Source organism: Carcharhinus amblyrhynchos, chromosome 14 (assembly GCF_965287045.1).
Source record: "Carcharhinus amblyrhynchos chromosome 14, sCarAmb.v2.hapA, whole genome shotgun sequence".
NCBI classification, from domain to species: domain Eukaryota; kingdom Metazoa; phylum Chordata; class Chondrichthyes; order Carcharhiniformes; family Carcharhinidae; genus Carcharhinus; species Carcharhinus amblyrhynchos.
Window position 1 is genome coordinate 47635252 of NC_137337.1, and position 22070 is coordinate 47657321.

The 22070-nt window shown below is 41.3% G+C and overlaps 1 protein-coding gene across 6 annotated transcripts in view; it reads right to left on the reverse strand.

The window, feature by feature from the left end:
- The window catches only part of ralgapa1 (Ral GTPase activating protein catalytic subunit alpha 1), a 247344-nt gene that overhangs the window by 121199 nt on the left and 104075 nt on the right, over positions 1 to 22070 (reverse strand). For all 6 annotated transcript variants that reach the window (XM_080202818.1, XM_080202821.1, XM_080202820.1 and 3 more), the window contains 4 exons: positions 11662 to 11760; positions 7729 to 7884; positions 6698 to 6826; positions 5476 to 5601 (listed from right to left, as the gene is read on the reverse strand). In XM_080202818.1, coding sequence (XP_080058944.1) covers positions 5476 to 5601; positions 6698 to 6826; positions 7729 to 7884; positions 11662 to 11760 — 510 coding nt within the window. The remainder of the gene's footprint in view (positions 1 to 5475; positions 5602 to 6697; positions 6827 to 7728; positions 7885 to 11661; positions 11761 to 22070) is intronic.

Genomic DNA, 22070 nt, shown 5'->3' on the forward strand with positions numbered 1-22070 from the left:
ATTAGTATACAGTGAAAAGTATTGTTTCTTGTGCACTATTCAAGCAAAGCATACCGTACATAGGGAAGGAAAGGAGAGAGTGTGTGGAAGTGAAAGTGAAAACTATGAGGTGGAAGAAACATTGCTTTAAAGCCCGCATCTAAGGTACAACATGAAATGGAATGAAATCATGGGGCACTGTAACTCAATATCAGTTGGTACGGTTTTCCCATAATTATCCAAACTGTATAAAGAAAGAGCATGTATGGGAATTAATGAATTAATATTTTTAAAACCTATAAAATAGTGTGGCACATATAAAATGTTTTACTATGCACTTAAGGAACAGTTAGCATTAGAAGAGAAGATGGTCATTTCAAAAATTAAGCACCAACATTGAAATGCAGCTTTCTATACAAGTACCGTTAAAAGAACATAAGAACATAAGAAATAGGAGCAGGAGTAGGCCATCCAGCCCTTCGAGCCTGCCCCGCCATTCAATAAGATCATGGCTGATCTGTCGCTGCTCAGTTCCACTTTCCCGCCCTCTCCCCATAACCTTTAATCCCCTCTCCTATCAAAAACCCATCAACCCGCGTCTTAAAAATATTTAGCGAGGCAGCCTCCACCACTTCAACAGGCAGAGAATTCCAGAGATTCACCACCCTTTGAGTGAAGAAGTTCCTCCTCAACTCCGTTCTAAACCGCCCCCCTTTTATCTTGAGGCTGTGCCCCCTAGTCCTATTGTCTTTTTTGAGCGGGAAGAGTCTTTCCACCTCTATCCTATCCATCCCATTCATCATCTTATACGTCTCAATGAGATCTCCTCTCATTCTTCTAAACTCTAACGAGTACAAGCCCAGTTTATTCAGCCTCTCCTCATAGCTCAACCCCCTCAACTCCGGTATCAGCCTAGTAAACCTCCTCTGCACTCCCTCCAAGGCCAAAATATCTTTGCGCAGGTGCGGCGCCCAAAAATGTACACAGTACTCCAGTTGCGGCCTCACCAATGCCCTATACAGCTGCAGCAAGACCTCCCTACTTTTATATTCAATCCCCTTCGCTATGAAGGCCAGCATCCCATTCGCCTTCCTGACCACCTGCTGCACCTGCAAGCTGGGTTTTTGCGACTCATGCACAAGGACCCCGAGGTCCCTCTGCACCGTCGCCTGCTGCAGTTTTTCGCCTCGTAAGTAATAGTCCTTCCTACCATTTTTCCTACCAAAGTGGACCACCTCACACTTGCCAACATTAAATTCCATTTGCCATTTCCTGGCCCATTCGCCCAGCCTATCTAGATCCTTCTGCAGACTCTCCATACCCTCCGCACAATTTACCGTTCCACCAATCTTGGTGTCATCAGCAAATTTCGACACTCTACACTCGGTTCCCTCCTCCAGATCATCTATATAAATGGTAAAAAGCTGAGGCCCCAGCACCGACCCCTGGGGCACTCCACTAGTCACCATCCGCCAATCCGAATAGCACCCGTTGACCCCCACTCTCTGCCTCCTATTTGACAACCAATCTTCTATCCACGCTAACACCCTACCCCCAACTCCATGTCCCTCGACCTTCTGCAATAACCTCTTGTGAGGCACTTTGTCAAACGCTTTCTGAAAATCTAGAAAGACCACATCCACCGGCTCTCCTCTATCCACCGCCCTAGACACATCCTCATAGAACTCCAGTAAATTTGTCAGACACGACTTCCCTTTAATGAAACCGTGCTGCGTCTGCTCTATCAAGCAATTCCCTTCAAGATGCCTCGCAATTTCCTCCTTAATGACAGATTCTAACATTTTACCTACCACAGATGTTAAACTAACCGGCCTATAATTCCCCGCCTTTTGCCTGGCACCCTTCTTAAACAACGGCGTAACATTAGCCGTTTTCCAATCATCCGGCACTTCCCCGGAATCCAGCGACGTTTGGAAAATAACCACCAAGGCATCCACTATCACCTCCGCCATTTCTTTCAGAACCCTCGGATGCATTCCATCCGGTCCTGGGGACTTGTCCACAATCAGCCCCTCCAGTCTGTCGAGCACCGCCTTTCTAGTAACAGTAATGTCATTAAGACCCTCCAGTCCTACCACCTTTCTATCGCTAACACCCGGCAAATTATTCACGTCCTCCTCCGTGAAGACAGAAACAAAAAAGTTATTCAATACCTTCGCCATATCCTCATCCCCTACCACTAGGTCCCCTTTCTCATCCTCTAAAGGACCAACATTCACCCTAGCCAGCCTCTTCCTTTTTATATATTTATAAAAACTCTTGCTATCCTTTTTTATATTAAGCGCTAGCCCAGCTTCATAGTTTCTCCTACCCTTCCTTAACAACTTCTTTGTCAATCTTTGTTGACATTTAAACCTCTCCCAATCCTCTTCTCGCCCACTACTCTTAGCTACTCTAAATTCCTCCGCTTTTAGTTTAACACTTTCCTTCACCTCCTTTGTTATCCACGGCTTATTACCTCTCCTCCTCCTATCCTTTTTGACCATCGGAATAAATTTCCGTTGAGCACCAAGAAAGATCTCCTTAAAGATCCTCCATTGCTCCTTAACAGACCCTCCCTCCAACGCGCTCTCCCAGTCCACATTCGCCAATTCTTCTCTCATCCTACCGTATTTCCCTCTATTCAAACAAAGGACGCGTGTCCGGGAACCCACTTTCTCCTCCTCCATCTGCACCAGAAACTCCACCATACAATGATCACTCTCCCCAAGAGGATCCTTCACCACAAGGTCCCTAATTCTACCCGCCTCATTACATAGCACCAGATCCAAGATAGCTCGCTCCCTCGTCGGCTCCAACACACACTGTTCGAGGAAACTATCCCGGCAGCATTCCAAGAACTCTTCCTCGAGCCCCCCACGTCCAACATGGGTCGACCAATCAATATGCAGATTGAAATCCCCCATAACTACGGCCGTCCCATTCTTGCACGCCGCACTTATTTGCACGTTAACAGCCCGCCCCATCTCCAGATCATTATTCGGGGGCCTATAGACGACACCCACCAGCGTCTTCCTCCCTTTGCTGTTCCTAATCTCCACCCACAACGATTCCACCCTCTGCTCCTTGGCTCCAATATCATCCCTTGCTACCACCGTGATGCTATCCTTAATCAGCAGAGCTACGCCCCCCCCTTTTCCCTCCTGCCTATCCTTCCTAAACACTTGAAAGCCCTGTACATTCAGCTCCCAGTCCCTGTCACCCTGCAGCCACGTCTCTGTAATGGCCACCAGATCGTATCCATTTGTGTCGATCTGCTCCATCAGCTCATCCACTTTATTCCGAATGCTTCGTGCATTCAGATAAAGTGCTTTCATCCCAGCCTTCACCTGGACCCTATTTGCCGCAACGCCACCAACTATACTCACGCCCCCTACTCCCTCTATTATTGGGACATCCTCGGCCTCTTCCCTTACATGTACACTCTCCTTAACTTTAGACCTCATAAGGTCACCTACCCTCGCACCCTCCCCCCCCTAATTAGTTTAAAGCCCTGTCTACAGTCCTCTTTACTCGATTCGCCAGCACTCTGGTCCCAGCACGGTTCAGACCAACCCCATCCCTCCCGAACAGGTCCCACCTACCCCAATACTGGTGCCAATGCCCCATAAATTCAAACCCATTCCTCCCACACCAATCCCTGAGCCACCCATTCACTTCCTTAATCCTGTCAACCCTATGCCCATCTGCACACGGTTCAGGCAGTAGCCCAGAGATAACCACCTTGTCGGTTCTACTTTTTAATTCCATTCCAAGCTTTTCATACTCCCTCCCCAGATCCTCAGTCTGCATTTTGCTTACGTCACCGGCACCCACATGTACCACAACGACCGGATTCTCACCCTCCCACTCCAGGTTTCTCTGCAGCCCAGCTGCGACATCCCGTACCCGAGCACCAGGCAGACAACACACCCTTCTGTGCACTTTGTCATTGTGACAAAGGACAGTGTCAATACCCTTCACCCCACTATCCCCAATAACTACTACGTTCCTTTTCCTTTTCTCTTTGCCTATGTCCTGCTGCAGCACTGTACCGAGTGCAGCTTGCTCACCAACCTCACCTGGCTCGTTCTCGTCCAACTTGGAAGCAAGAACCTCAAACCTGTTATGCAGATTAAGAGGCTGAGGCCTCCGCTCCTCACCCCCCTTCTTCTTCCCAGTAGCCCCCTCTTGTCCCTGACCCTTAGAGTTAGCCAGTCTAGGGGGGGTGGATGTCACTTGCACCCCATTGACAATGGCACCCTCTCTCCCCCTGATGAGCCTCAGTGTCTGTAGCTCAGAGGCCAGCTCATTTACCCTGAGCTGGAGCTCCTCCAGCAACCTGCACTTACTGCAGACATGGTCACTGGGATGAACCCTAGGGTCCACCACTTCCCACATCATACAGAAACCAGTAAAAACAGTATGAAATACCAAATGATTCTCCAAATCGCTTCATACTGCTGAAATATTGAACAGCATTGGCAAAATATTCCCCAAGCAGGTAAAGATATTTAATGTTTTTCATTCAAACACAATCATTTCCCCCCCCATAAACTAGAAAATATCTTTCACTTCCATCTTCTAAAGAGAAGCTTAGTTATGTCCCCAGTAATCACAGCCAGAACCAATCTGTTCTGACCTCCTGTCTGCAATTACTTGAAGAGATTAGATTATATGAGGCACATCTTAGTTGTTCAGAAGACTTCCCATTTTAGCACAAGTATTAGCCACTGATCCCAAGTACAAACGTTTCACTAGTGGGATCATGTATCTTCAGCAAGAAACCAAAGATTACAGAAATATTATCACTGTCGCATTTTCATATTGAACTGTATGAATAATTACAATCACCTGTTCAGATGGCTCAAAGTTAATCTCCTTCTCAGACTTTATGGTTGTTTTAGTGCTCATGCAGGAATCCAACTTGCTATCCAACCGTTCTAGTTTAGGCTTAATATTATGCATACTTGTGTCATCTTTATCCAGTAAGTAACGAAGTAGTGCATTTTCTTTCTTCTTGGGGCTCATTTGCTCCTGTTTAACAGTTAGTTCTGCATCAGGAATTGAAGGGTGAGACTCTACACTTAATTTGCAGTGCCAATGAGGTTGCACTGGAATGGGCAAGTGGTTGAAGTTAATGGGCATCTATCTCATAGTTGCGTCAACTCCTTGCCGTTCCAAACGTTTCGGTGCAGAACCTCATGGGAATATTCTGGGGGAAGCAAGAAAACTTTGAGCTTCAAGCATAACTGCGCACATGGTCACTGGAAGTTACTATCCTCTTCGCACTTTTAATAATGGTGAATACTGAATACCTTATTGTTACTTGCACCACAAGATCAAAATTAATTTTGATTTGGTCAAGTTTGACAAAGAATATACCAGATATACAACAGAATTGAGAAAATGCTCTGTGTTTTGGGAAAGGGGGTGGAAGACAAAGAATTCATGACAATCAAAAACATTTAGTACCACTTGCATGAGGAATTTTACCTTAACATCATCACATTTTGTTGACAAAATATCCAAAAGTGATGGTTGTAATGTAGGGAGATCATCGTATAAATTTGGGAAACACACTAAAGAACCCAATAGAATCTGTGCTTCTACTCTTGGAGCCTGAAATAAAACAAGGGTAAATTTAGAAATTTAATTGAAAAATCAAGAATTCAAATTTAATATTGGAATTGGTATTACAAATGGAAAATCTGGATCAATTTTTAAAAACAAATAGATTACCATGGATTAATCGGAAAGCAGAGGTCATTACATAATTTTAGCTATACAGTTTTTAAAAGCTGCTATATGACTAATACAGTTTAAATGCAGAAAAAGCTATTGTCTTTTTCAAACATTCTATTAGTTACTTAACTGTAGATTTGAAATAATGCTTGTAAGTAAACTCAACTCTTGCGACTTTCCTTTATTCTCTTCTCACTCACTTTCTACTGACTGCAGCAACTTATGCTGCTGTATCACCCTCTGCCATTTTTAATGATTAGCTGAGACAGCTAGGGTCAGACTATTTGATTGTTCATGGAGGAGCCCGATAGTGAAGCTCATTCCAGTTACTTAAATTCTGTTTTATGTTAGAATACATAGACAACACAAACTTGGCATTAAGGTAAACTGTGCTATTGTCAGCAGCAATTTTGCCAAGATGAGTTAACATAGTACAACACTACTCTGATATATTCACTGGGCTGTTCAGATCAGTACTACACAAGACACTGCATTTATCCAATGAATCATCTGTAAAAATGATCTATGTAATTTAGTATAACATAAAACTTATCAGAAATATCCCTTGCTCGGTTATTTTGCATTGATGGAAAGGCTACACACTGTTCAACAAAATGTACTGATTTATCAATGAAGTACATCTATTGCTCCATTCATAAGTGTCTTAGAAAGAAACCCACTTGAGGCCACAAAATAAATGGACAAAATTAGTGGCAATTCCAGAGTGACATTCTTTGCTTAAAAACTGACAAATTGGAGAAATGCAAGTCACTGAAGCACCACAATAGTGTTCATTAAGGGCAGATCATAAACCCATATGTAACCCCTAAAATCTATACATTAAAAAAAAACACTCAATGTTCTTTCGATTTTCAAATTAAGCAAACAACAGGCAAATCAGCATTTCAAAAATCCATCTTTCTATCTTGTTTTAGATTCACCAGTATACATTGTAACATGCTTGTTGACCTACATTGAGTGAAGAGGAGAATGTCACTTTGCTGGCGGCAACTATAAAGTCCCAAATTAGCATGGTGGCACCAGGCAACCCAATCGAAAAGAACCTTGGAGAACAGTGCTTGATGATTGTATTCACAATATCCTAAAACATTTACAAAAACAATATTAAAATAAAAGACAACTAAAATAAACAATCAAATTTTCCACTGTATAAATCAAATATAACATTCACCAAAATATAAAATTATGCATTTGAGTTCCATCTGATACAAAGCAAAAAGCAAGCATCACCAATCTCTCATTTTGATTGTTACTCAAAATTAATCAAAATTTGCAGGCAATAACAGGATTTTATTAGAAGTAAAATGTATCATCAGCTCTTCATTTTTACATTGCAAATAAATCACGAACTAGTCAATAACGTGTGCCTTGTCAGAAATACTGTTGGGCTGGAGAACTGTAGAAATGATTTGCCAATTGTTGTAACACTGCAAATGTACTGAAACAATGCATCACGAGTCGCACATTAGCAGAAGGAGCGAAAGAGGTTTCAGTGATTTATGTTGCATTAATCTATTTTTGCTCCATTACTCTCAGCAAATTTGCAGCACTTTCTGAAGAATTTTCATTTAATTCCACTTCTTTTCTTTTCCATTCCTTCTCAAATCATTTTTCCTTAATTATTTAAATTATTATAATTTTCTTCTCCCCACTACTTCTCACTTATAGCTCTTGCTGGAGCAGCCACTTGTGCAGCACATTCAAAATTAGCAATTAAAACCTTGAACAGATAGTTACTTACCTTGGGCCAGGCCTAACTGGCTTACTTCAGTTGTTTTATCTTGAGTGCAGCAGCAAAGTGCCTCATAAATCTGTATCACCAGCAGATGTAGAGCACAAGTCCCAAAAACCCCAACCAATGAAGAAAAAAATCTCACACTGAACGACACCTAAATTTTACATTTAAAGCTCTATTCTTCACAAATCTGAAAAATATATGCTTCAGTAAAAATAATAAGCAAACTTTAAAAGGAACAAACTGACCTGATCCGGGTTTAAGAGTCCACTGTGCATTATATTGTAGAAGTGAACCAGAAAATCAGAATTAGGCGAAACATCTTGACGCCGTTTCATAATTTTACAGATCAGTTTATATGCATGCAGCTTTCCTTGTTTGTATTTTTCTGGTAATGTTGTTGCCTAAATGATAATTAAAATTAGGACTTAATTTTGTATTCAGTTAAAAAAAGTTACTTTGTTAATTTATAAAGCAAAAAACATTACTGCTTAACTATAAAATGTAACTAGAAGATTGCCTCTACTCATTGATAAAAGGTCTGAAAAAAATTACAGCCCTTACTCAATGTATATAGGAGTAGAACAATCTTCAAATACTTTATTGACTCTTGTAATTATATGGAAATCGATCACCATTGTCTCTCAGTAATTAGAAACAGAATGGATCACTGAAACATACAAAATATTACGTTAAATTACTGTAAATATTAGAACCATACAAAGAATCAAGAATTTGCTTGACTAATTACCTAAATATTTCTAGCTATCATCAAGTTATACCACAGACCATAATGCAAGTACATCCTCTGACCAGTAACACATGCTTGAATTGGCAGTAAGGTATTACTTAAAGAGATAAGTTTACATAGTTTTTAACTATAAAAATGGACTCAGAAATTTAATAGCTTACAGATATGTTTTAATATAATAATTTAGAACAAATGTCAAATTGCAAACAAAATCATACAAGATGTGAATATTAAAAACAAACTAATTAATAAGAATTTTTAAATTCAATTATCCACTACCTTTAGATTTGAGTCTTCCATGTTCTATCCTCTGTAAACTTGAGGTGATCTAAAATTCTGCTGCCTGCATCTTAACTTGCAGCAAGTCCCATTCTCCTATCACCCCTGTGCTCACTGACCTACAATGACTTCAGGTCAAGTAATTTTTTTTATTTTAAAATCTTCTTGCTTTCAAATCCTCTTATAGTCTCCTCTCCCTAGCCCTGTAGCCGCTGTCAATCTCACAATCTTCTGAGGTATCTGCACTTCTCTAATTCCGACTCTTGAACATCCCGATTTTAATTGGCCAAGCTTCTGATAACCTACCCTAATATTGTCTTCTGTGACTCAGTGCCAAACGCTCTTTAATAACTCTCCGGTGAAGCTACTTGGGATGTCTTGCTAAGTTAAAATGTTACGATCCCAGTTAGATCCCAGAATGGGACTCTGGTTCAAAAGACTGTAACTTTTGCTTTTTTTTGAAAAAGTGGAGAAACAGAGTCACAGGACTGATGATACAATACTACTTTACACTTCCCCTTAGTTTAACAAATACACACAAATTTGAAGATTAACATGGATTACAAAATACAGTTTAAGCTACAACTGTCTCAGTAACACAGTCTCTTTAAACACAGACTGGTTGTGTCAAAACACACGGTCTACTCTGAACCCACGTGAATGTCTAGATTTCTCCTCAAAATTCCCCCTCTGATTGTCCAAATGAGTTTCCAATCTTCACCTCCAGAAAGTATGCTTTAAAATCTTCTTTCACACACTGCTTTCCATCAACAGTTTGTATTTGAAATCCAGTTCCTATTTTCTAAGTGACTAAAACAAAGCTTCTGCTCCACTTTCCAATAGGAGCACCTGGTGGAAACCCATGCGGACACAGGGAGAATGTGCAAACTCCACAAAGTCACCCAAAGCCGGAAATGAACCCAGTTCCTGGCGCTGAGAGTCAACAGTCCTAATCACTGCTACTGTGCCACCCTGTCCAGCTTCTCCTGGTAGAGTTGAGAGATCGTCAATCGCCAGTGTACTATCTTCAACCACAAACAAATTCAGCTAAAAAACAAACTTAAAAACCTTCCTATCCAGTTGCTAAACAATCACTGCTTCTTCTATTTACTCTTCATTCTGTTTCTTACACAGTTAGAATTGAAATCATTCCTCTCACACAAAAAAAAAACACCCTTGTCCAGCATGAATCTAACTTTAGGCTTTACCCTTCCAAACACAGAAATATTAAAACAAACTAGCTTGAAATTATACCTTAATTCTAATGTTTAACGATACAAATATAAATCCCTTAAAATTATCTTTGAATTCCTAACAAAAGGCACTATGTAAATACAAGTTACATTACAGTTTGTAATTAAAGACATAAATCAAGTTTTAATAACGTTGTTGAATGTAACTATTGATTTTAGCCAGGTTTTCTTCACGTTGAATGTAACTCGATTATGTTTATGCCATTTTTTTAAGCATTGGCTTCTAAATTTGTAGGTTTCCCATCTGTACGAGAATACAACAGAGAAGTGGGTCGTCCAAATGAGCTCCAGTCATAGCTTGAGGAGTGACAATGCCAAGTGTGACGAGTGTGATCAGATTGGGAATAGGGGCACCACTGCGCAGGCATGCGAAAGCGAGGTGCAACTGGGCATGCGCAAGCAAGAGGTGAGAGTGTGCTCAAGCCTCTTTCGAGTGGAGTATGTGTGCATATGACTGAAATGAGAATCCAGCTCTTTGACACCTCTCTCAGTATTAAATTAATGTGAGTAGACATCAAAATCACTTGTCCCATTGAAAAATGGGAAAAAGCTAAGATTTGGCTGATAGTAAAGCAAACACAGCTGAAAAAACTGTGTAAACAAACAGAAACCTGTAGCAGAAACATTTAAAGAAAAGCCTGAGAGCAGTTAGAACTGCATTTTTCTGTCTACTCCCAAATAATTTATTGGACAAATATAAAACAGGAAGGTCATTGGAAGGATTTTGTGTTATTCTTTTTTTGTTTGGTTATTGTTATTTCATCAGTAGTTTGTAACATTGTAAGCCAGGCTTTGGAAAAGGGTTTTAGAAGGAAAAATAAAAAGTATTTTGAGTTGGGAAATTATATACATTAATAAATGAAATAAAATGCAAATGTGGAAGTGAGCAATGTTGTCTGTTACCTAGGCCAGCTCTCTCTTACCAAAACAATTATACATCTATCTCTGTCTCACATTCCTTGCTTGACACTGCTGGACCCACTTTACCTTCACGGAATCTACTGTCTTCTTGATTCCCTTTCTTCTATGCTGCTGATTGGACTCTCTCAAATCGAAGGTTCCCTTCCTTCTGCCCTTGCTGCTCCTCCAATCACAGACTGTTTTTTGGGAGGATTTGCAAGATTGGGAGAGAGAGAGAACCTGGAGGAGCTGTAGCAGCCAACATTGGAGATATAGAATCTGTGGCTCGGGGGGAACAGTTTCTCAGATTCTGTCTCCCCCATAATTGCTGTTTCTCCAATCAAACTCTGCATTGTTTACCTGTTGTCAACGAGATGGCTGCAGCTACACTTATTCAGCCCTGTTTAAACCATACAGGAGCCATAATATAAGATAATATTATACAGGAGCAATTGTTCTTGGAATTTTTCACCCCCATCAGTGCTTTTTGTCGGCTACCCATGTTGTTGAGGGCGAATTCATCTACTGCATATTTATTTAGAATCCTGACTGTTAACGAATTTATAAGTCAAGCTGTAAGGTAGTAAGATAAAATAGACATCAAACCACATTTCAATTTTATTTGGGCAATGTAGTAAACAAAATCTTAACTATGAATAAAGAACCTAAACTTATTTTAGATGATGCTGCACTGAATCCTTAAGCATTCTGCAAAATGACGTGTACACATGGCATGCTTAAAAATCTGGATCAGACTACTACAGAAAAAAATATGCTGGAAGATACCAGAATACTTGCTGCACTAAAAAAAGAGAACTATGCCGTAGGTGATATATTAGAGGTGAGCATGGTATCACTAAGTCAAAGCCAATAATCACTGAAAGCACAACCTAAAATTTCTGAATGCATTGAGAACTCATTCAGTACATGTATTCGCTGACAGAAACAGCAAAGTGAAAATAGATAATTTATCTTTTAGAAGCAACATCTTAACTTACCTTAAAAAGCCAAGGAGTTAGAATTCTGAGAGGTGGTATCAAAACTGGAGGAGGTGGGGAGGTATGATTGTCTATTGTAATTCCAAGATTATCTCTCACCTTTAAAGAAAAGAAATTACATTTTGACAAAAAAACTGAAATGTAAGGCAACCCCATCTAAAGGAGAACATTTCACAAAGCAATGAATTCAAGATTAATATTTTAGATAGAAATTATATTTATTCATTTCACACATCAACAACTATGGCTAACTTCTGTTTACAAACAAAACTAATTATTTTAAAATTAACAGATTGTTTTATGTAATACTGGCACAACTTGAAATAGTATAGTACAATAATTTTATGCAAATACTACACACGGCCATTTGGAACACAGGAACTGGTATATAAGGAAGGACCATAGTTCATCTAGCTAGTCATTTACCATCCTGTCAGTCCTGATACACTGATGGTGTTGCCAATCAATCAGGGCAATCAAGCTCCATCAATTCACCTAAAACAGGCCTAGACATAAAGTGAGTAAACACCCACTGGAGCAAAGTTTTGGAAACAATGGCCGGAGCTTTCCAACTGTTCACGTCGACGGGATCTTCTGGTCTTGCTGATGGTGCACCCCGCTGCGGGTTTCCCTGCAGCATTGAATAGAGTCAATGGGAAATCCTATTGACAGCAACAAAACCAGAAGATTCTGCTGCTGGCCAATGACACGCCATCTCCTGTTGTGAGAAATACACTGTGGGGAGGCCAGAGAATCCCACCTATTAGATCCATGTCACCTGTTCCTATCAAGCATGCTACATTCACCATGCATCATGTCTTAAATTACTCTCTCATGGTGCATCCCAAAACATTATTTTCGCAAAGAAAGATTTCCAAGTTAGCTTTGAATTAAATCAATACAATCTAATTTAATTATCTCTCCAGGAAGCCTGTTCTATAGATTTACCACTCTCAAACTGAGATAATATTGATGCAGATTAGTTTTGAATTTGCCCTCCTGCAAGCACAGGTTATGACCTCTGGCTCTACCATTCCGGAGGAGTTATCAATATTTACAACACCTACTCACCAATAACATGATCACTGATATTCATGTTCTGCGAGAACCTCATCTTATTGATCTAGAATCATAGAATCCTTGCAGTTCAGAAAGAGGCCATTTGGCCCATCAAGTCTGCACCAACTCTCTGACAGAGCATCTTACCCAGGCTCACCACCCTGTCCTATCCCACGGCTAATCCATCTAATCTACACATCTTGGGAAAGGAAGGGGACTATGCAGACATGGGGAGAATGTGCAAACTCTACACAGACAGTCACCCAAGACTGGAACTGAACCCTGGTCCCAGTGAGGCAGCAGTGCTAACCACTGTGCCACCCTTACTGGATGTTTATACTACGTTACTATACCATAGAGTATATTAGATATTATAATCGCGGATTAAATGCGAGAACTGTGGGCAACAGTCAAAACAGCAAGGGGACATTTTGCCAATTTTGACATTAAGAAACCAGATAAAACGGAGATTAATGGGAACAGACAACACTCTCTACTGTTCAGACTTGTACTAGACACACAGAGGGAAATTATTGAAATCTAAAATTGCTGAAGTTCTTCTGAGCTACACCTTCAATCCAGCCACCTTCAGCACTTTCATTTATTACTTTATCATGAAGGTGCTAATCACACAGTACTCTGCTCCATCAGAACTTCATGTCACAACATTGTAGGACTTGGCCTGGGAAATAGCAGTAATAATTGTGCACTGTCCCCCCAAGCAATGACCCTTTCTTGACAAGAAAAACACAACCATCTCTCTCTGATCTTCAACTATAAACAATGCTCTATCATTCTTGGGGTCGCTGCTTACTAGAAGCTTAACTTGATCACCATACCTTGAGAGTGGTAGAGATAGATTCAAAAGAGAATTAGATAAGTACTTGCAAAAAAAAAATCACATTTGCAGAGGTAAGGGTGATGAGTAGGACTGAGTTTTTATGGAGAGCTGATAAGAATGTGACAAATGGACTCTGTGTTGTAACCATTCTATTACCACGCTGATGCAGGAGTTGGAGACGGTGATAAGTGAATCACCTCCTGATCCCTGAATGCCTCGCTATCATCTAGAAGGCTAAAATCAGAAAGTTAGTAGGATGCTGTCTTCTTGCTTGAATGGGCGCAGCCAAGGATTACTCAGGAAGCAAACCATCATCCAGGGCAGATCAGCCTGTCATTGATATCAGTATCCCTCCTTGTCACTAATGCACTCTAGATGCAGTATATATCACCCACATGTTGGCAATAACTTATAGCAATTTCATTGGACCTTTAAGTCCTTAAAACTCTGCCATTAAGCAGAACAAAAGTAGCAAACATTGTTAGAACTTTGTCTATAAGTTTGCCTGACATCCATTCATCCACAGGGATAGCAACTAAAAGTGGAACTTAGGTCTTTTTTCCTTTCCTTTTCAGAAAAACTGAGGTCAGATGTAGCACTTCTGCAGACAGGAATTGGCAAAGTAATTGCTAATGAAGTTTCTAATTTGTTCTGGGAAGATGAAAATAAGGCACAACACAGCTCCAGGGACCCGGGTTCAATTCCAGCCACAAGTGACTGTGTGAAGTTTGTACGTTCCCACTGTGTCTGCGTGGGCTTCTTCCGGGTGCTCTGGGTTTCCTCCCACATTCCAAAGATGTGCAGGTTAGGTGCATTGGCCATGCTAAATTGCCCCCTTAGTGTCACAGGGGTTAGTGGGGATAAATACATGGGGTTATGCGGTTAGGGCTAGTGGGCTTGTTGTTAGTGCAGGCTGAATGGCCTTGTGCACTGTAGGGACTCTATGATTCTATGAAGGTAGTGTCAAGCATTCATTCTGTTTTGACTATTGTTACTTCAGGTCATTTTAGAACATAGGGACTTATAAGCTTGAATTAAATCAAGGTTTAGTTTAAGCTAATACCTCACATCTGAATCCTTGTGACAACATTGAGTGACAGTATGAAATTTAACTGAATATTACCACGTGTATATACACAAATCACTTTCCACATATCTAACAATTATCCAAAGTGCATTACTGTGATATACTGCGCCTTTCAGAAATGGATTTTTGTTTATTGTAAGGGGGATGTTTATACGGTGCCAATTTGTCTGCAACCAGTTCACATGCTGAGAATGCAGGCTAATTATTGATTTTAGCTAGTGTGTTTGTGTTAATCTGAGTTAATGCATTTTTGTTTATGTTTGGTTTTCCCCCTGGGGTTTACAGTAGGTTTGATTAGATTGATTAACAAGTGACAGTCATATGCTAACAAGAGGAGTTAAGCTAAAAGGGAAAAGCCAGCAATTTCTGCACGATCCTGAAAGCAGCAAGAGGTGTCTCTGTCACTTTCTCCAGAAATGTTCAAATGCTGTAGGACTGATAAACAAGTAAAAACACACAGGCTTGTGTTGTTTGCTATCTGGTTTTGGAAAGAAGTTTAAATCTATAAGCAGAATATTGCTTAAGGTGGAATTATGAGATAGGTCAGCAGTTAAAAATTGTATGTGGTCATGTTTAATTATTTCATTAGTTAAAGTTAAGCTAATTCATTTGTTATAGTCAAACTGCATTGTTGTATAAAGTTTGTTTCGATAAAAACTTCCAAGTTTGTCAACAGAATCGCACTTGGAGCAAAACAGCTTTTTTTAAATTAAAAGTTTATTCATCAGTGTCACAAGTATGCTTACATTAACACTGCAATGAAGATACTGTGAAAATTCCCTAGTCACCACACTCCAGCGCCTGTTCGGGTACACAGAGAGAATTTGGCATGCTAGTGCACCTAATCAGCATTTCTTTTGGACTGTGGGAAGAAACCAGAGCACCTGGAGGAAAACTACACAGACATGGGGAGAACATGCAGACTCTGCACAGACCCAAGTCAGTAATCAAATCCAGGTCCCTGGCGCTGTGAGACAGCACTGCTAACCACTGTGCCACCCTCACACTAATGCCAAAATAGAAAAACTTTGGGGTATAGTATATTGTGGGATTTGGAAAAATTTGGATATCCCATCTGTGGATATGGGCTTGAGTAGAGACATAGAAGGTCCTTTGCATCTGGGTGTGATAACAAACTGCATTAAGTCAATGCAAAGTGGCAAGACTCCAGCCACAGATGGCTTTCCCACTGAACTCTACAAAAAGTTCTCTACCCAACTTGTTTCCTTATTATTAGATATGTTTAATGGGTTACATTGGCCTCTCTTTTAAACACTGATGTAAAGCTGTTTGCTGAGGTACTGGGGTACCATTTGGAGCCTTGTCTTCCTGGCATAATATCTGATGATCAATCTGGCTTTGTGAAGAGGCACCAATTATGTTCAAATGTACATCGCCTTCTTGACATAATACTTTCTGCAACTGCCTCGACCGACCCTGAAATTATTGTCTCTCTGGAGGCAAAGAGGGATTTTGAGAGAGTGGAGGAGGATTATTTGTTTACAATTTTGGATAAATTTGCATTCGTTTCAAAATTTATTTCATGCATTCGTCTTCTCTATGTCTCCTCTACTGCAAGCATGCACACTAACTCTGTACACTCTAGTATTTCCGTCTATCCAGAGGAACCCGTAAAGCGTGCCCTTTGTCTTTATACCTTTTTTTCCCCCCTCTGGTGATAGAACCCCGGCCCATATCCTTACACACTTCAACATTGCCAAAGGGTATTCACTGAGCTGGTGTGCCGCACATGTCCTTATATGGTCATGACCTTCTATTATATATTATGAACCCTATTACCTGTATTAACAGCACAATGAATATTCTCAGCAATAGTGGCTCATTCTCTGGCTATAAATTGAATATCAACAAAAGTGTGTTTTCCAATCAACTCTATTGAACAAAGAACAAAGAAAATTACAGCACAGGAACAGGGCCTTCGGTCCTCCAACCCTACACCGACCATGCTTCCCGACTGAGCTAAAACCCCCTACCCTTCCTGGGGTCATATCCCTCTATTCCCACCGTATTTATGTATTTGTCAAGATGCTTCTTAGAAGTCACTAACGTATCTGCTTCCACTACCTCCCCCAGAACCCACCACTCTAAAAAATCTGCCTCGTACATCTTCTTGCCCCTCGCACCTTAAACCTGTGCTCCCTAGTAAATGACTCTTCCACCCTGGGAAAAAGCTTCTGACTATCCACTCTGTCCATTCCTCTTATAATCTTGTAGATTTCTATCAGGTCGCCCCTCAACCTCCGTTGTTCCAATGAGAATAAATCAAGTTTCTCAAACCTCTCCTCATAGCTAATGTCCTCCATACCAGGCAACATCCTGGTAAGTCTTTTCTGTGCCCTCTCCAAAGCCTCCACATCCTCCTGGTAGTGCGGCAACCAGAATTGAACACTGTATTCCAAGTGTGGCCTAACTAAGGTTCTATAAAGCTGCAACATGACTTGTCAATTTTTAAACTCAATGCCCTGTCTGATGAAAGCAAGCATGCTATATGCCTTCTTGACTACCTTCTCCACCTGCATTGCCAATTTCAGTGGCCTGTGCATCTGTATACCCAGATCCCTTTGCCTATCAATACTCTTAAGGGTTCTGCCATTTACTGTAGATTTCCTATCTGTATTAGCCCTTCCAAAATGCATTACCTCACATTTGTCTGGATTAAACTCCATCTGCCATCTCTCCGCCCAAATCTCCAATTGATCTATATCCTGCTGTATCCTCTGATGTCCTCATCGCTATCCGCAAATCCACCAATCTTTGTCGTCCGCAAACTTACTAATCAAACCAGTTACATTTTCCTCCAAATCATTTATGTACATTACAAACAGCAAAAGGTCCCAGCACTGATCTGAGGAACGCTACTCGTCACAGCCCTCCATTCAGAAACGCACTGCTATCCTCTGTCTTCTTTGACTGAGCCAGTTTTGTATCCACCTTGCCAGCTCACTTCAGATCCCATGTGACTTCATCTTCTGCATCAGTCTGCCATGAGGGACCTTGTCAAAGGCCTTACTGAAGTCCATGAAGACAACATCCACTGCCCTACCCTCCTCATCAATCATCTTTGTCACTTCCTCGAAAAACTCGATCAAATTCGCGAGACACGACCTCTCTTCACAAAACCATGTTGCCTCTCATTAATACATCCACATTTTCCAAGTGGGAATAAATCCAGTCTCAATGAATCTTCTCCAATAATTTCCCTACCACTGATGTAAAGCTCACAGGCCTGTAATTACCTGGGTTATTCTTGCTACCCTTCTTAAACAAAGGAACAACATTGGCTATTTTCCAATCTTTTGGAACCTCCCCTGAAGCCAGTGAGGATACAAAGATTTCTCTCAAGGCCACAGCAATTTATCCTTGCACTTGTGCAAGGATATTTTGGTCGCACTTGCACAAGGATATTTTGGTTGCACTTGCGCAAGGATATTTTGGTCGCACTTGCGCAAGGATATTTTGGTCGCACTTGCGCAAGGATATTTTGGCCTTGAAGGGAGTGCAGAGGAGGTTCACTAGGCTGATACCGGAGATGAGGGGGTTAGACTATGAAGAGAGACTAAATAGACTGGATCTGTACTCGTTGCAGTTTAGAAGGATGAGGGGGGGATCTTATAGAGACGTATAAGATAATGAAAGGGATGGATAAGGTAGAGGTAGAGAGATTCTTCCCGCTCAGAAAGGACAGCAGGACTAGAGGGCACAGCCTCAAGATAAGAGGGGCGCAGTTTAGAACGGAGTTGAGGAGGAACTTCTTCACTCAAAGGGTGGTGAATCTCTGGAATTCTCTACCCATTGAAGTGGTGGAGGCTACCTCGCTAAATATACTTAAGACATGGGTAGATAGGTTTTTGACAGACAAGGGAATTGAGGGTTGTGGGAAGAAAGCGGAAAAGTGGAACTGAGCCATTTCAGATCAGCCACGATCTTATTGAATGGCAGGCAGGCTCGAAGGGCTAGATGGCCTACTCCTGCTCCTATTTCTTATGTTATGTTCTCAATTTCCTCCCTTACCTCTTTTGGTATTCTGGGATATATCCCATTAGGTCCTGGGGACTTGTCTATCATGATGTTTCTCAGGAATCCCAATACCTCCTCCTTTTTGATCACAACATGACTCAAACTATCTATACATCGTTTCCCAGACTCACCACCCATCAAGTCCTTCTCTTTGGTGAATACTGACGCCAAGTACTCATTTAATACCTCGCCCACTTCCTCTGGCTCGAGTGGGCCAATCCTCTCCCTGGATACCCTTTTGTTCTTTACATATGTATAAAAATGTTTTAGGATTTTCCTTAATCCTGTTGGCCAATGCTTTCTCGTGACCCCTTTTAGCCCTCCTTGCTTAAGTTTCTTTCTACTTTCTTTGTATTCCACACTTGTATGTTCCCAGCCTCCTAGCTTTGACAAGTTACCTCCTTTTTCTCTTTGATGAGGCTTACATCAAAATTTGCCATACTTATCCTTCATTCTTTCAGGAATGTGCTGGTCCTGAATCCCTAGCAACTTACACTTGAAAGCCCTCCACATGCCAGATGTTGATTTGCCCTCAAACATCTGTCCCCAATCTACATTCTTCAGTTCCTGCCGAATATTGTTGTAATTAGCCTTCCTCCAATTTAGCACCTTAACTTGAGGATTATACTTACCTTTATCCATCAGTACCTTAAAGTTTACTGAATTGTGGTCACTATTCCCGAACTGCTCTCCAACTGAAACATTGCCCGCCTGGTTGGGCTCATTCCCCAATACCAGGTCCAGTATGGCGCCTTCCCTAGTTGGACTAGCTACATAGTTTCAAGAAGCCCTCCTGGATACTCCTTACAAATGCTGGCCCATCTATGTCCCTAGCACTAAGTGAGTCCCAGCCAATATAGGGGAAGTTAAAATCTCCCACAACAACAGCTCTATGACTTACTCACTTTGCCAAAATCTGCCTACATATCTATGTTCCTCTATCTCCCACTGGCAGTTGGATGGCTTATAATAAACCCCCAACATTGTGACTACACTTTTCCTATTCCTGACCTCCACCCACATTGCCTCGCTGTACGAGCCCTCTGAGGTGATGGATGTCAGGGGTAGGTTCTTTACCCAGAGGGTGGTGAGGGATTGGAATGCCCTGCCTGCTGCGGTTGTAAATGCGCCTAGTTTGGGGGCGTTTAAGAGATCCGTGGATAGGTTTATGGACGAAAAGGGATTGGTTTAGGTTAGTGGGTCATTGTTTTTTAACTGGTCGGCGCAACATCGTGGGCCGAAGGGCCTGTTCTGCGCTGTAATGTTCTATGTTCTATGTTCTTAACTGGTAGTGCAACTCCCCCACTCCTTTTACACCTCTCTCTACTCCTCTGAAACATCTTTACCCTGGAATGTTAAGCTGCTAATTCTGTGTTCCCTTAACCAAGTCTCTGAAATGGCAACAACATCGTAGTTCCTAGTACTAATCCAAGCTCTAAGTTCATCTGCCTTACCTGTTACATTTCTCACATTGAAAAAGGTGCGCTTCAGTCCACCAGATCCTCTTTGATTAGCAACCCCAACCTGCCTGCAGTTTGAGTCTCTTACTGGCCCTACTCTCTGGTTCCCCTTCAGCTAATTCACTTTTGCTTTGGGTCCCACCCCCTTGTCAAACTAGTTTAAATCCTCCCGTGTAACACTTGCAAAAACTCCCAGCCAGAATATTTACGCCCTTCCAGTTCAGATGCAACCCATCCTTCTTGTATGGGTCCCGTCTGCCCTGGAAGAGACCCCAATCGTCCAGATATCTGAAACTCTCCCTCCTACACCAGCTGTTTTGCTGCATGTTGAGTTGCACTATCTTCCTATTCCTAGCCTCACTAGCACATGGCACAGGGAATAATCCTGAGATTACAATCCTAGAGGTCCTGCTTTTTAACTTTCTACCTAACTCCCTAAACTGCTGCTGCAAGACCAAACAATCCCCCCAAAAGTTTTGCTGTTTTGTACATCAGTTGCTGGTTTTCGCTACTTGGATGTGAACTTAACATTCTTGCAATTCTCCACAAAACAAACTTTACAAAACTGTTCACCAAATTTAAGGCAGATTTCCAGCACTGGGATAAGTTGTCTCTTTTCTTGGCTGGAAGGATTCAATCTATAAAAATGAACATTCTTGTTTCTTTTTCAATGTCTCCCGAACCTTCTACCAAAATCATATTTTGCTATGGTAAACAAGCTGATATCAACATTTGACTGAGCAGGTAGGATTCCTAGAGCCCGCAGAGTGAAACTTCAGAGAAGAAAATGTGATGGTGCTCTAGCACTACCTAACCTTTTGTGCTATTATTGGGAAGCCAATATTCATTTGATTTTAATATGGTGTCATGATCCAAGTATAAACTGATGTCATATGGAAGTGCATTCCTGCTGCTCATCCTCTTTCCCTGTCTTGATCTATGCCGTACTATCCTCATCGGTCATGTACAGTCAAAGCTCTTTGTGATTTCTACTTCAAAATATAGAAGTAATTTCGTCGACATTTTAAACTTGGCTCTCCTCTGTTGAGCTCTATTTGTAATAACCATTTATTCTTGCCTTCCAAACTTAACTACTTGACAACTAGATCCAAACATGTTACTGGAAGGGATGTTGTCACTGCCTCAATCTCATGGAGGTTCTATTTCAAGATTGTACAATCTCTTCTGGCCCCTCTCTTGTCCACAGGAAATGCCTGGGAAGCTGAGATTGGGTGTGATCTGGTGGGAGGAGGCCTTCCTCAGAGTCAACTCCATATTCTTTTGCACTCGGTTAAGTTTTAATTCAATTTAAAGTTCACTTCTCCAAGGCCAGGATTAGCAAGTTTTTTCCCAACACAAACAACAATTATGACATATTTATTTGCCCCTGCAGACTACAGCCATACGTATGAAACTAGTCATGTGCAAAACTGGCTAGTTTTTGATCATTCTTCTTTGACACTCGCTCCAAAGTTCTAGATTTTGGCTTGCAGTTTTGTCCTTTGATAAACATATTTGGAGTTTCATCAGAACTAGCATTACTTGCTCACTGACGCTCAGTTTGGGTTCCACCAGGGCCATCCAACTTCTGACTCAATTACCACTTCAGTCCAAAATGAACAAAAGACATGAACTCAAGAAATGAGCTGAGAGCGACAGCCCTTGACATCAAGACAGCGTTTGACTGAGTGTGACATAAAGGAGCACCAGCAAAATTGAAATCAATGGGAATTGTGGGGAGGGGGGAAACTCTCCACTGGTTGCCATTGTAACCTAATTTGAAGGAAAATGGTTGCGTTTGTTGAAAGTTAATTATCTCAGTCCTGGGATAACACTGCAGGAATTCCTCAGGGTTGTGACCAAGGCCCAACCACATAGAAAATAGGTAGTGTATAGCAGCTATGTATTTATTCAGGATAGATGC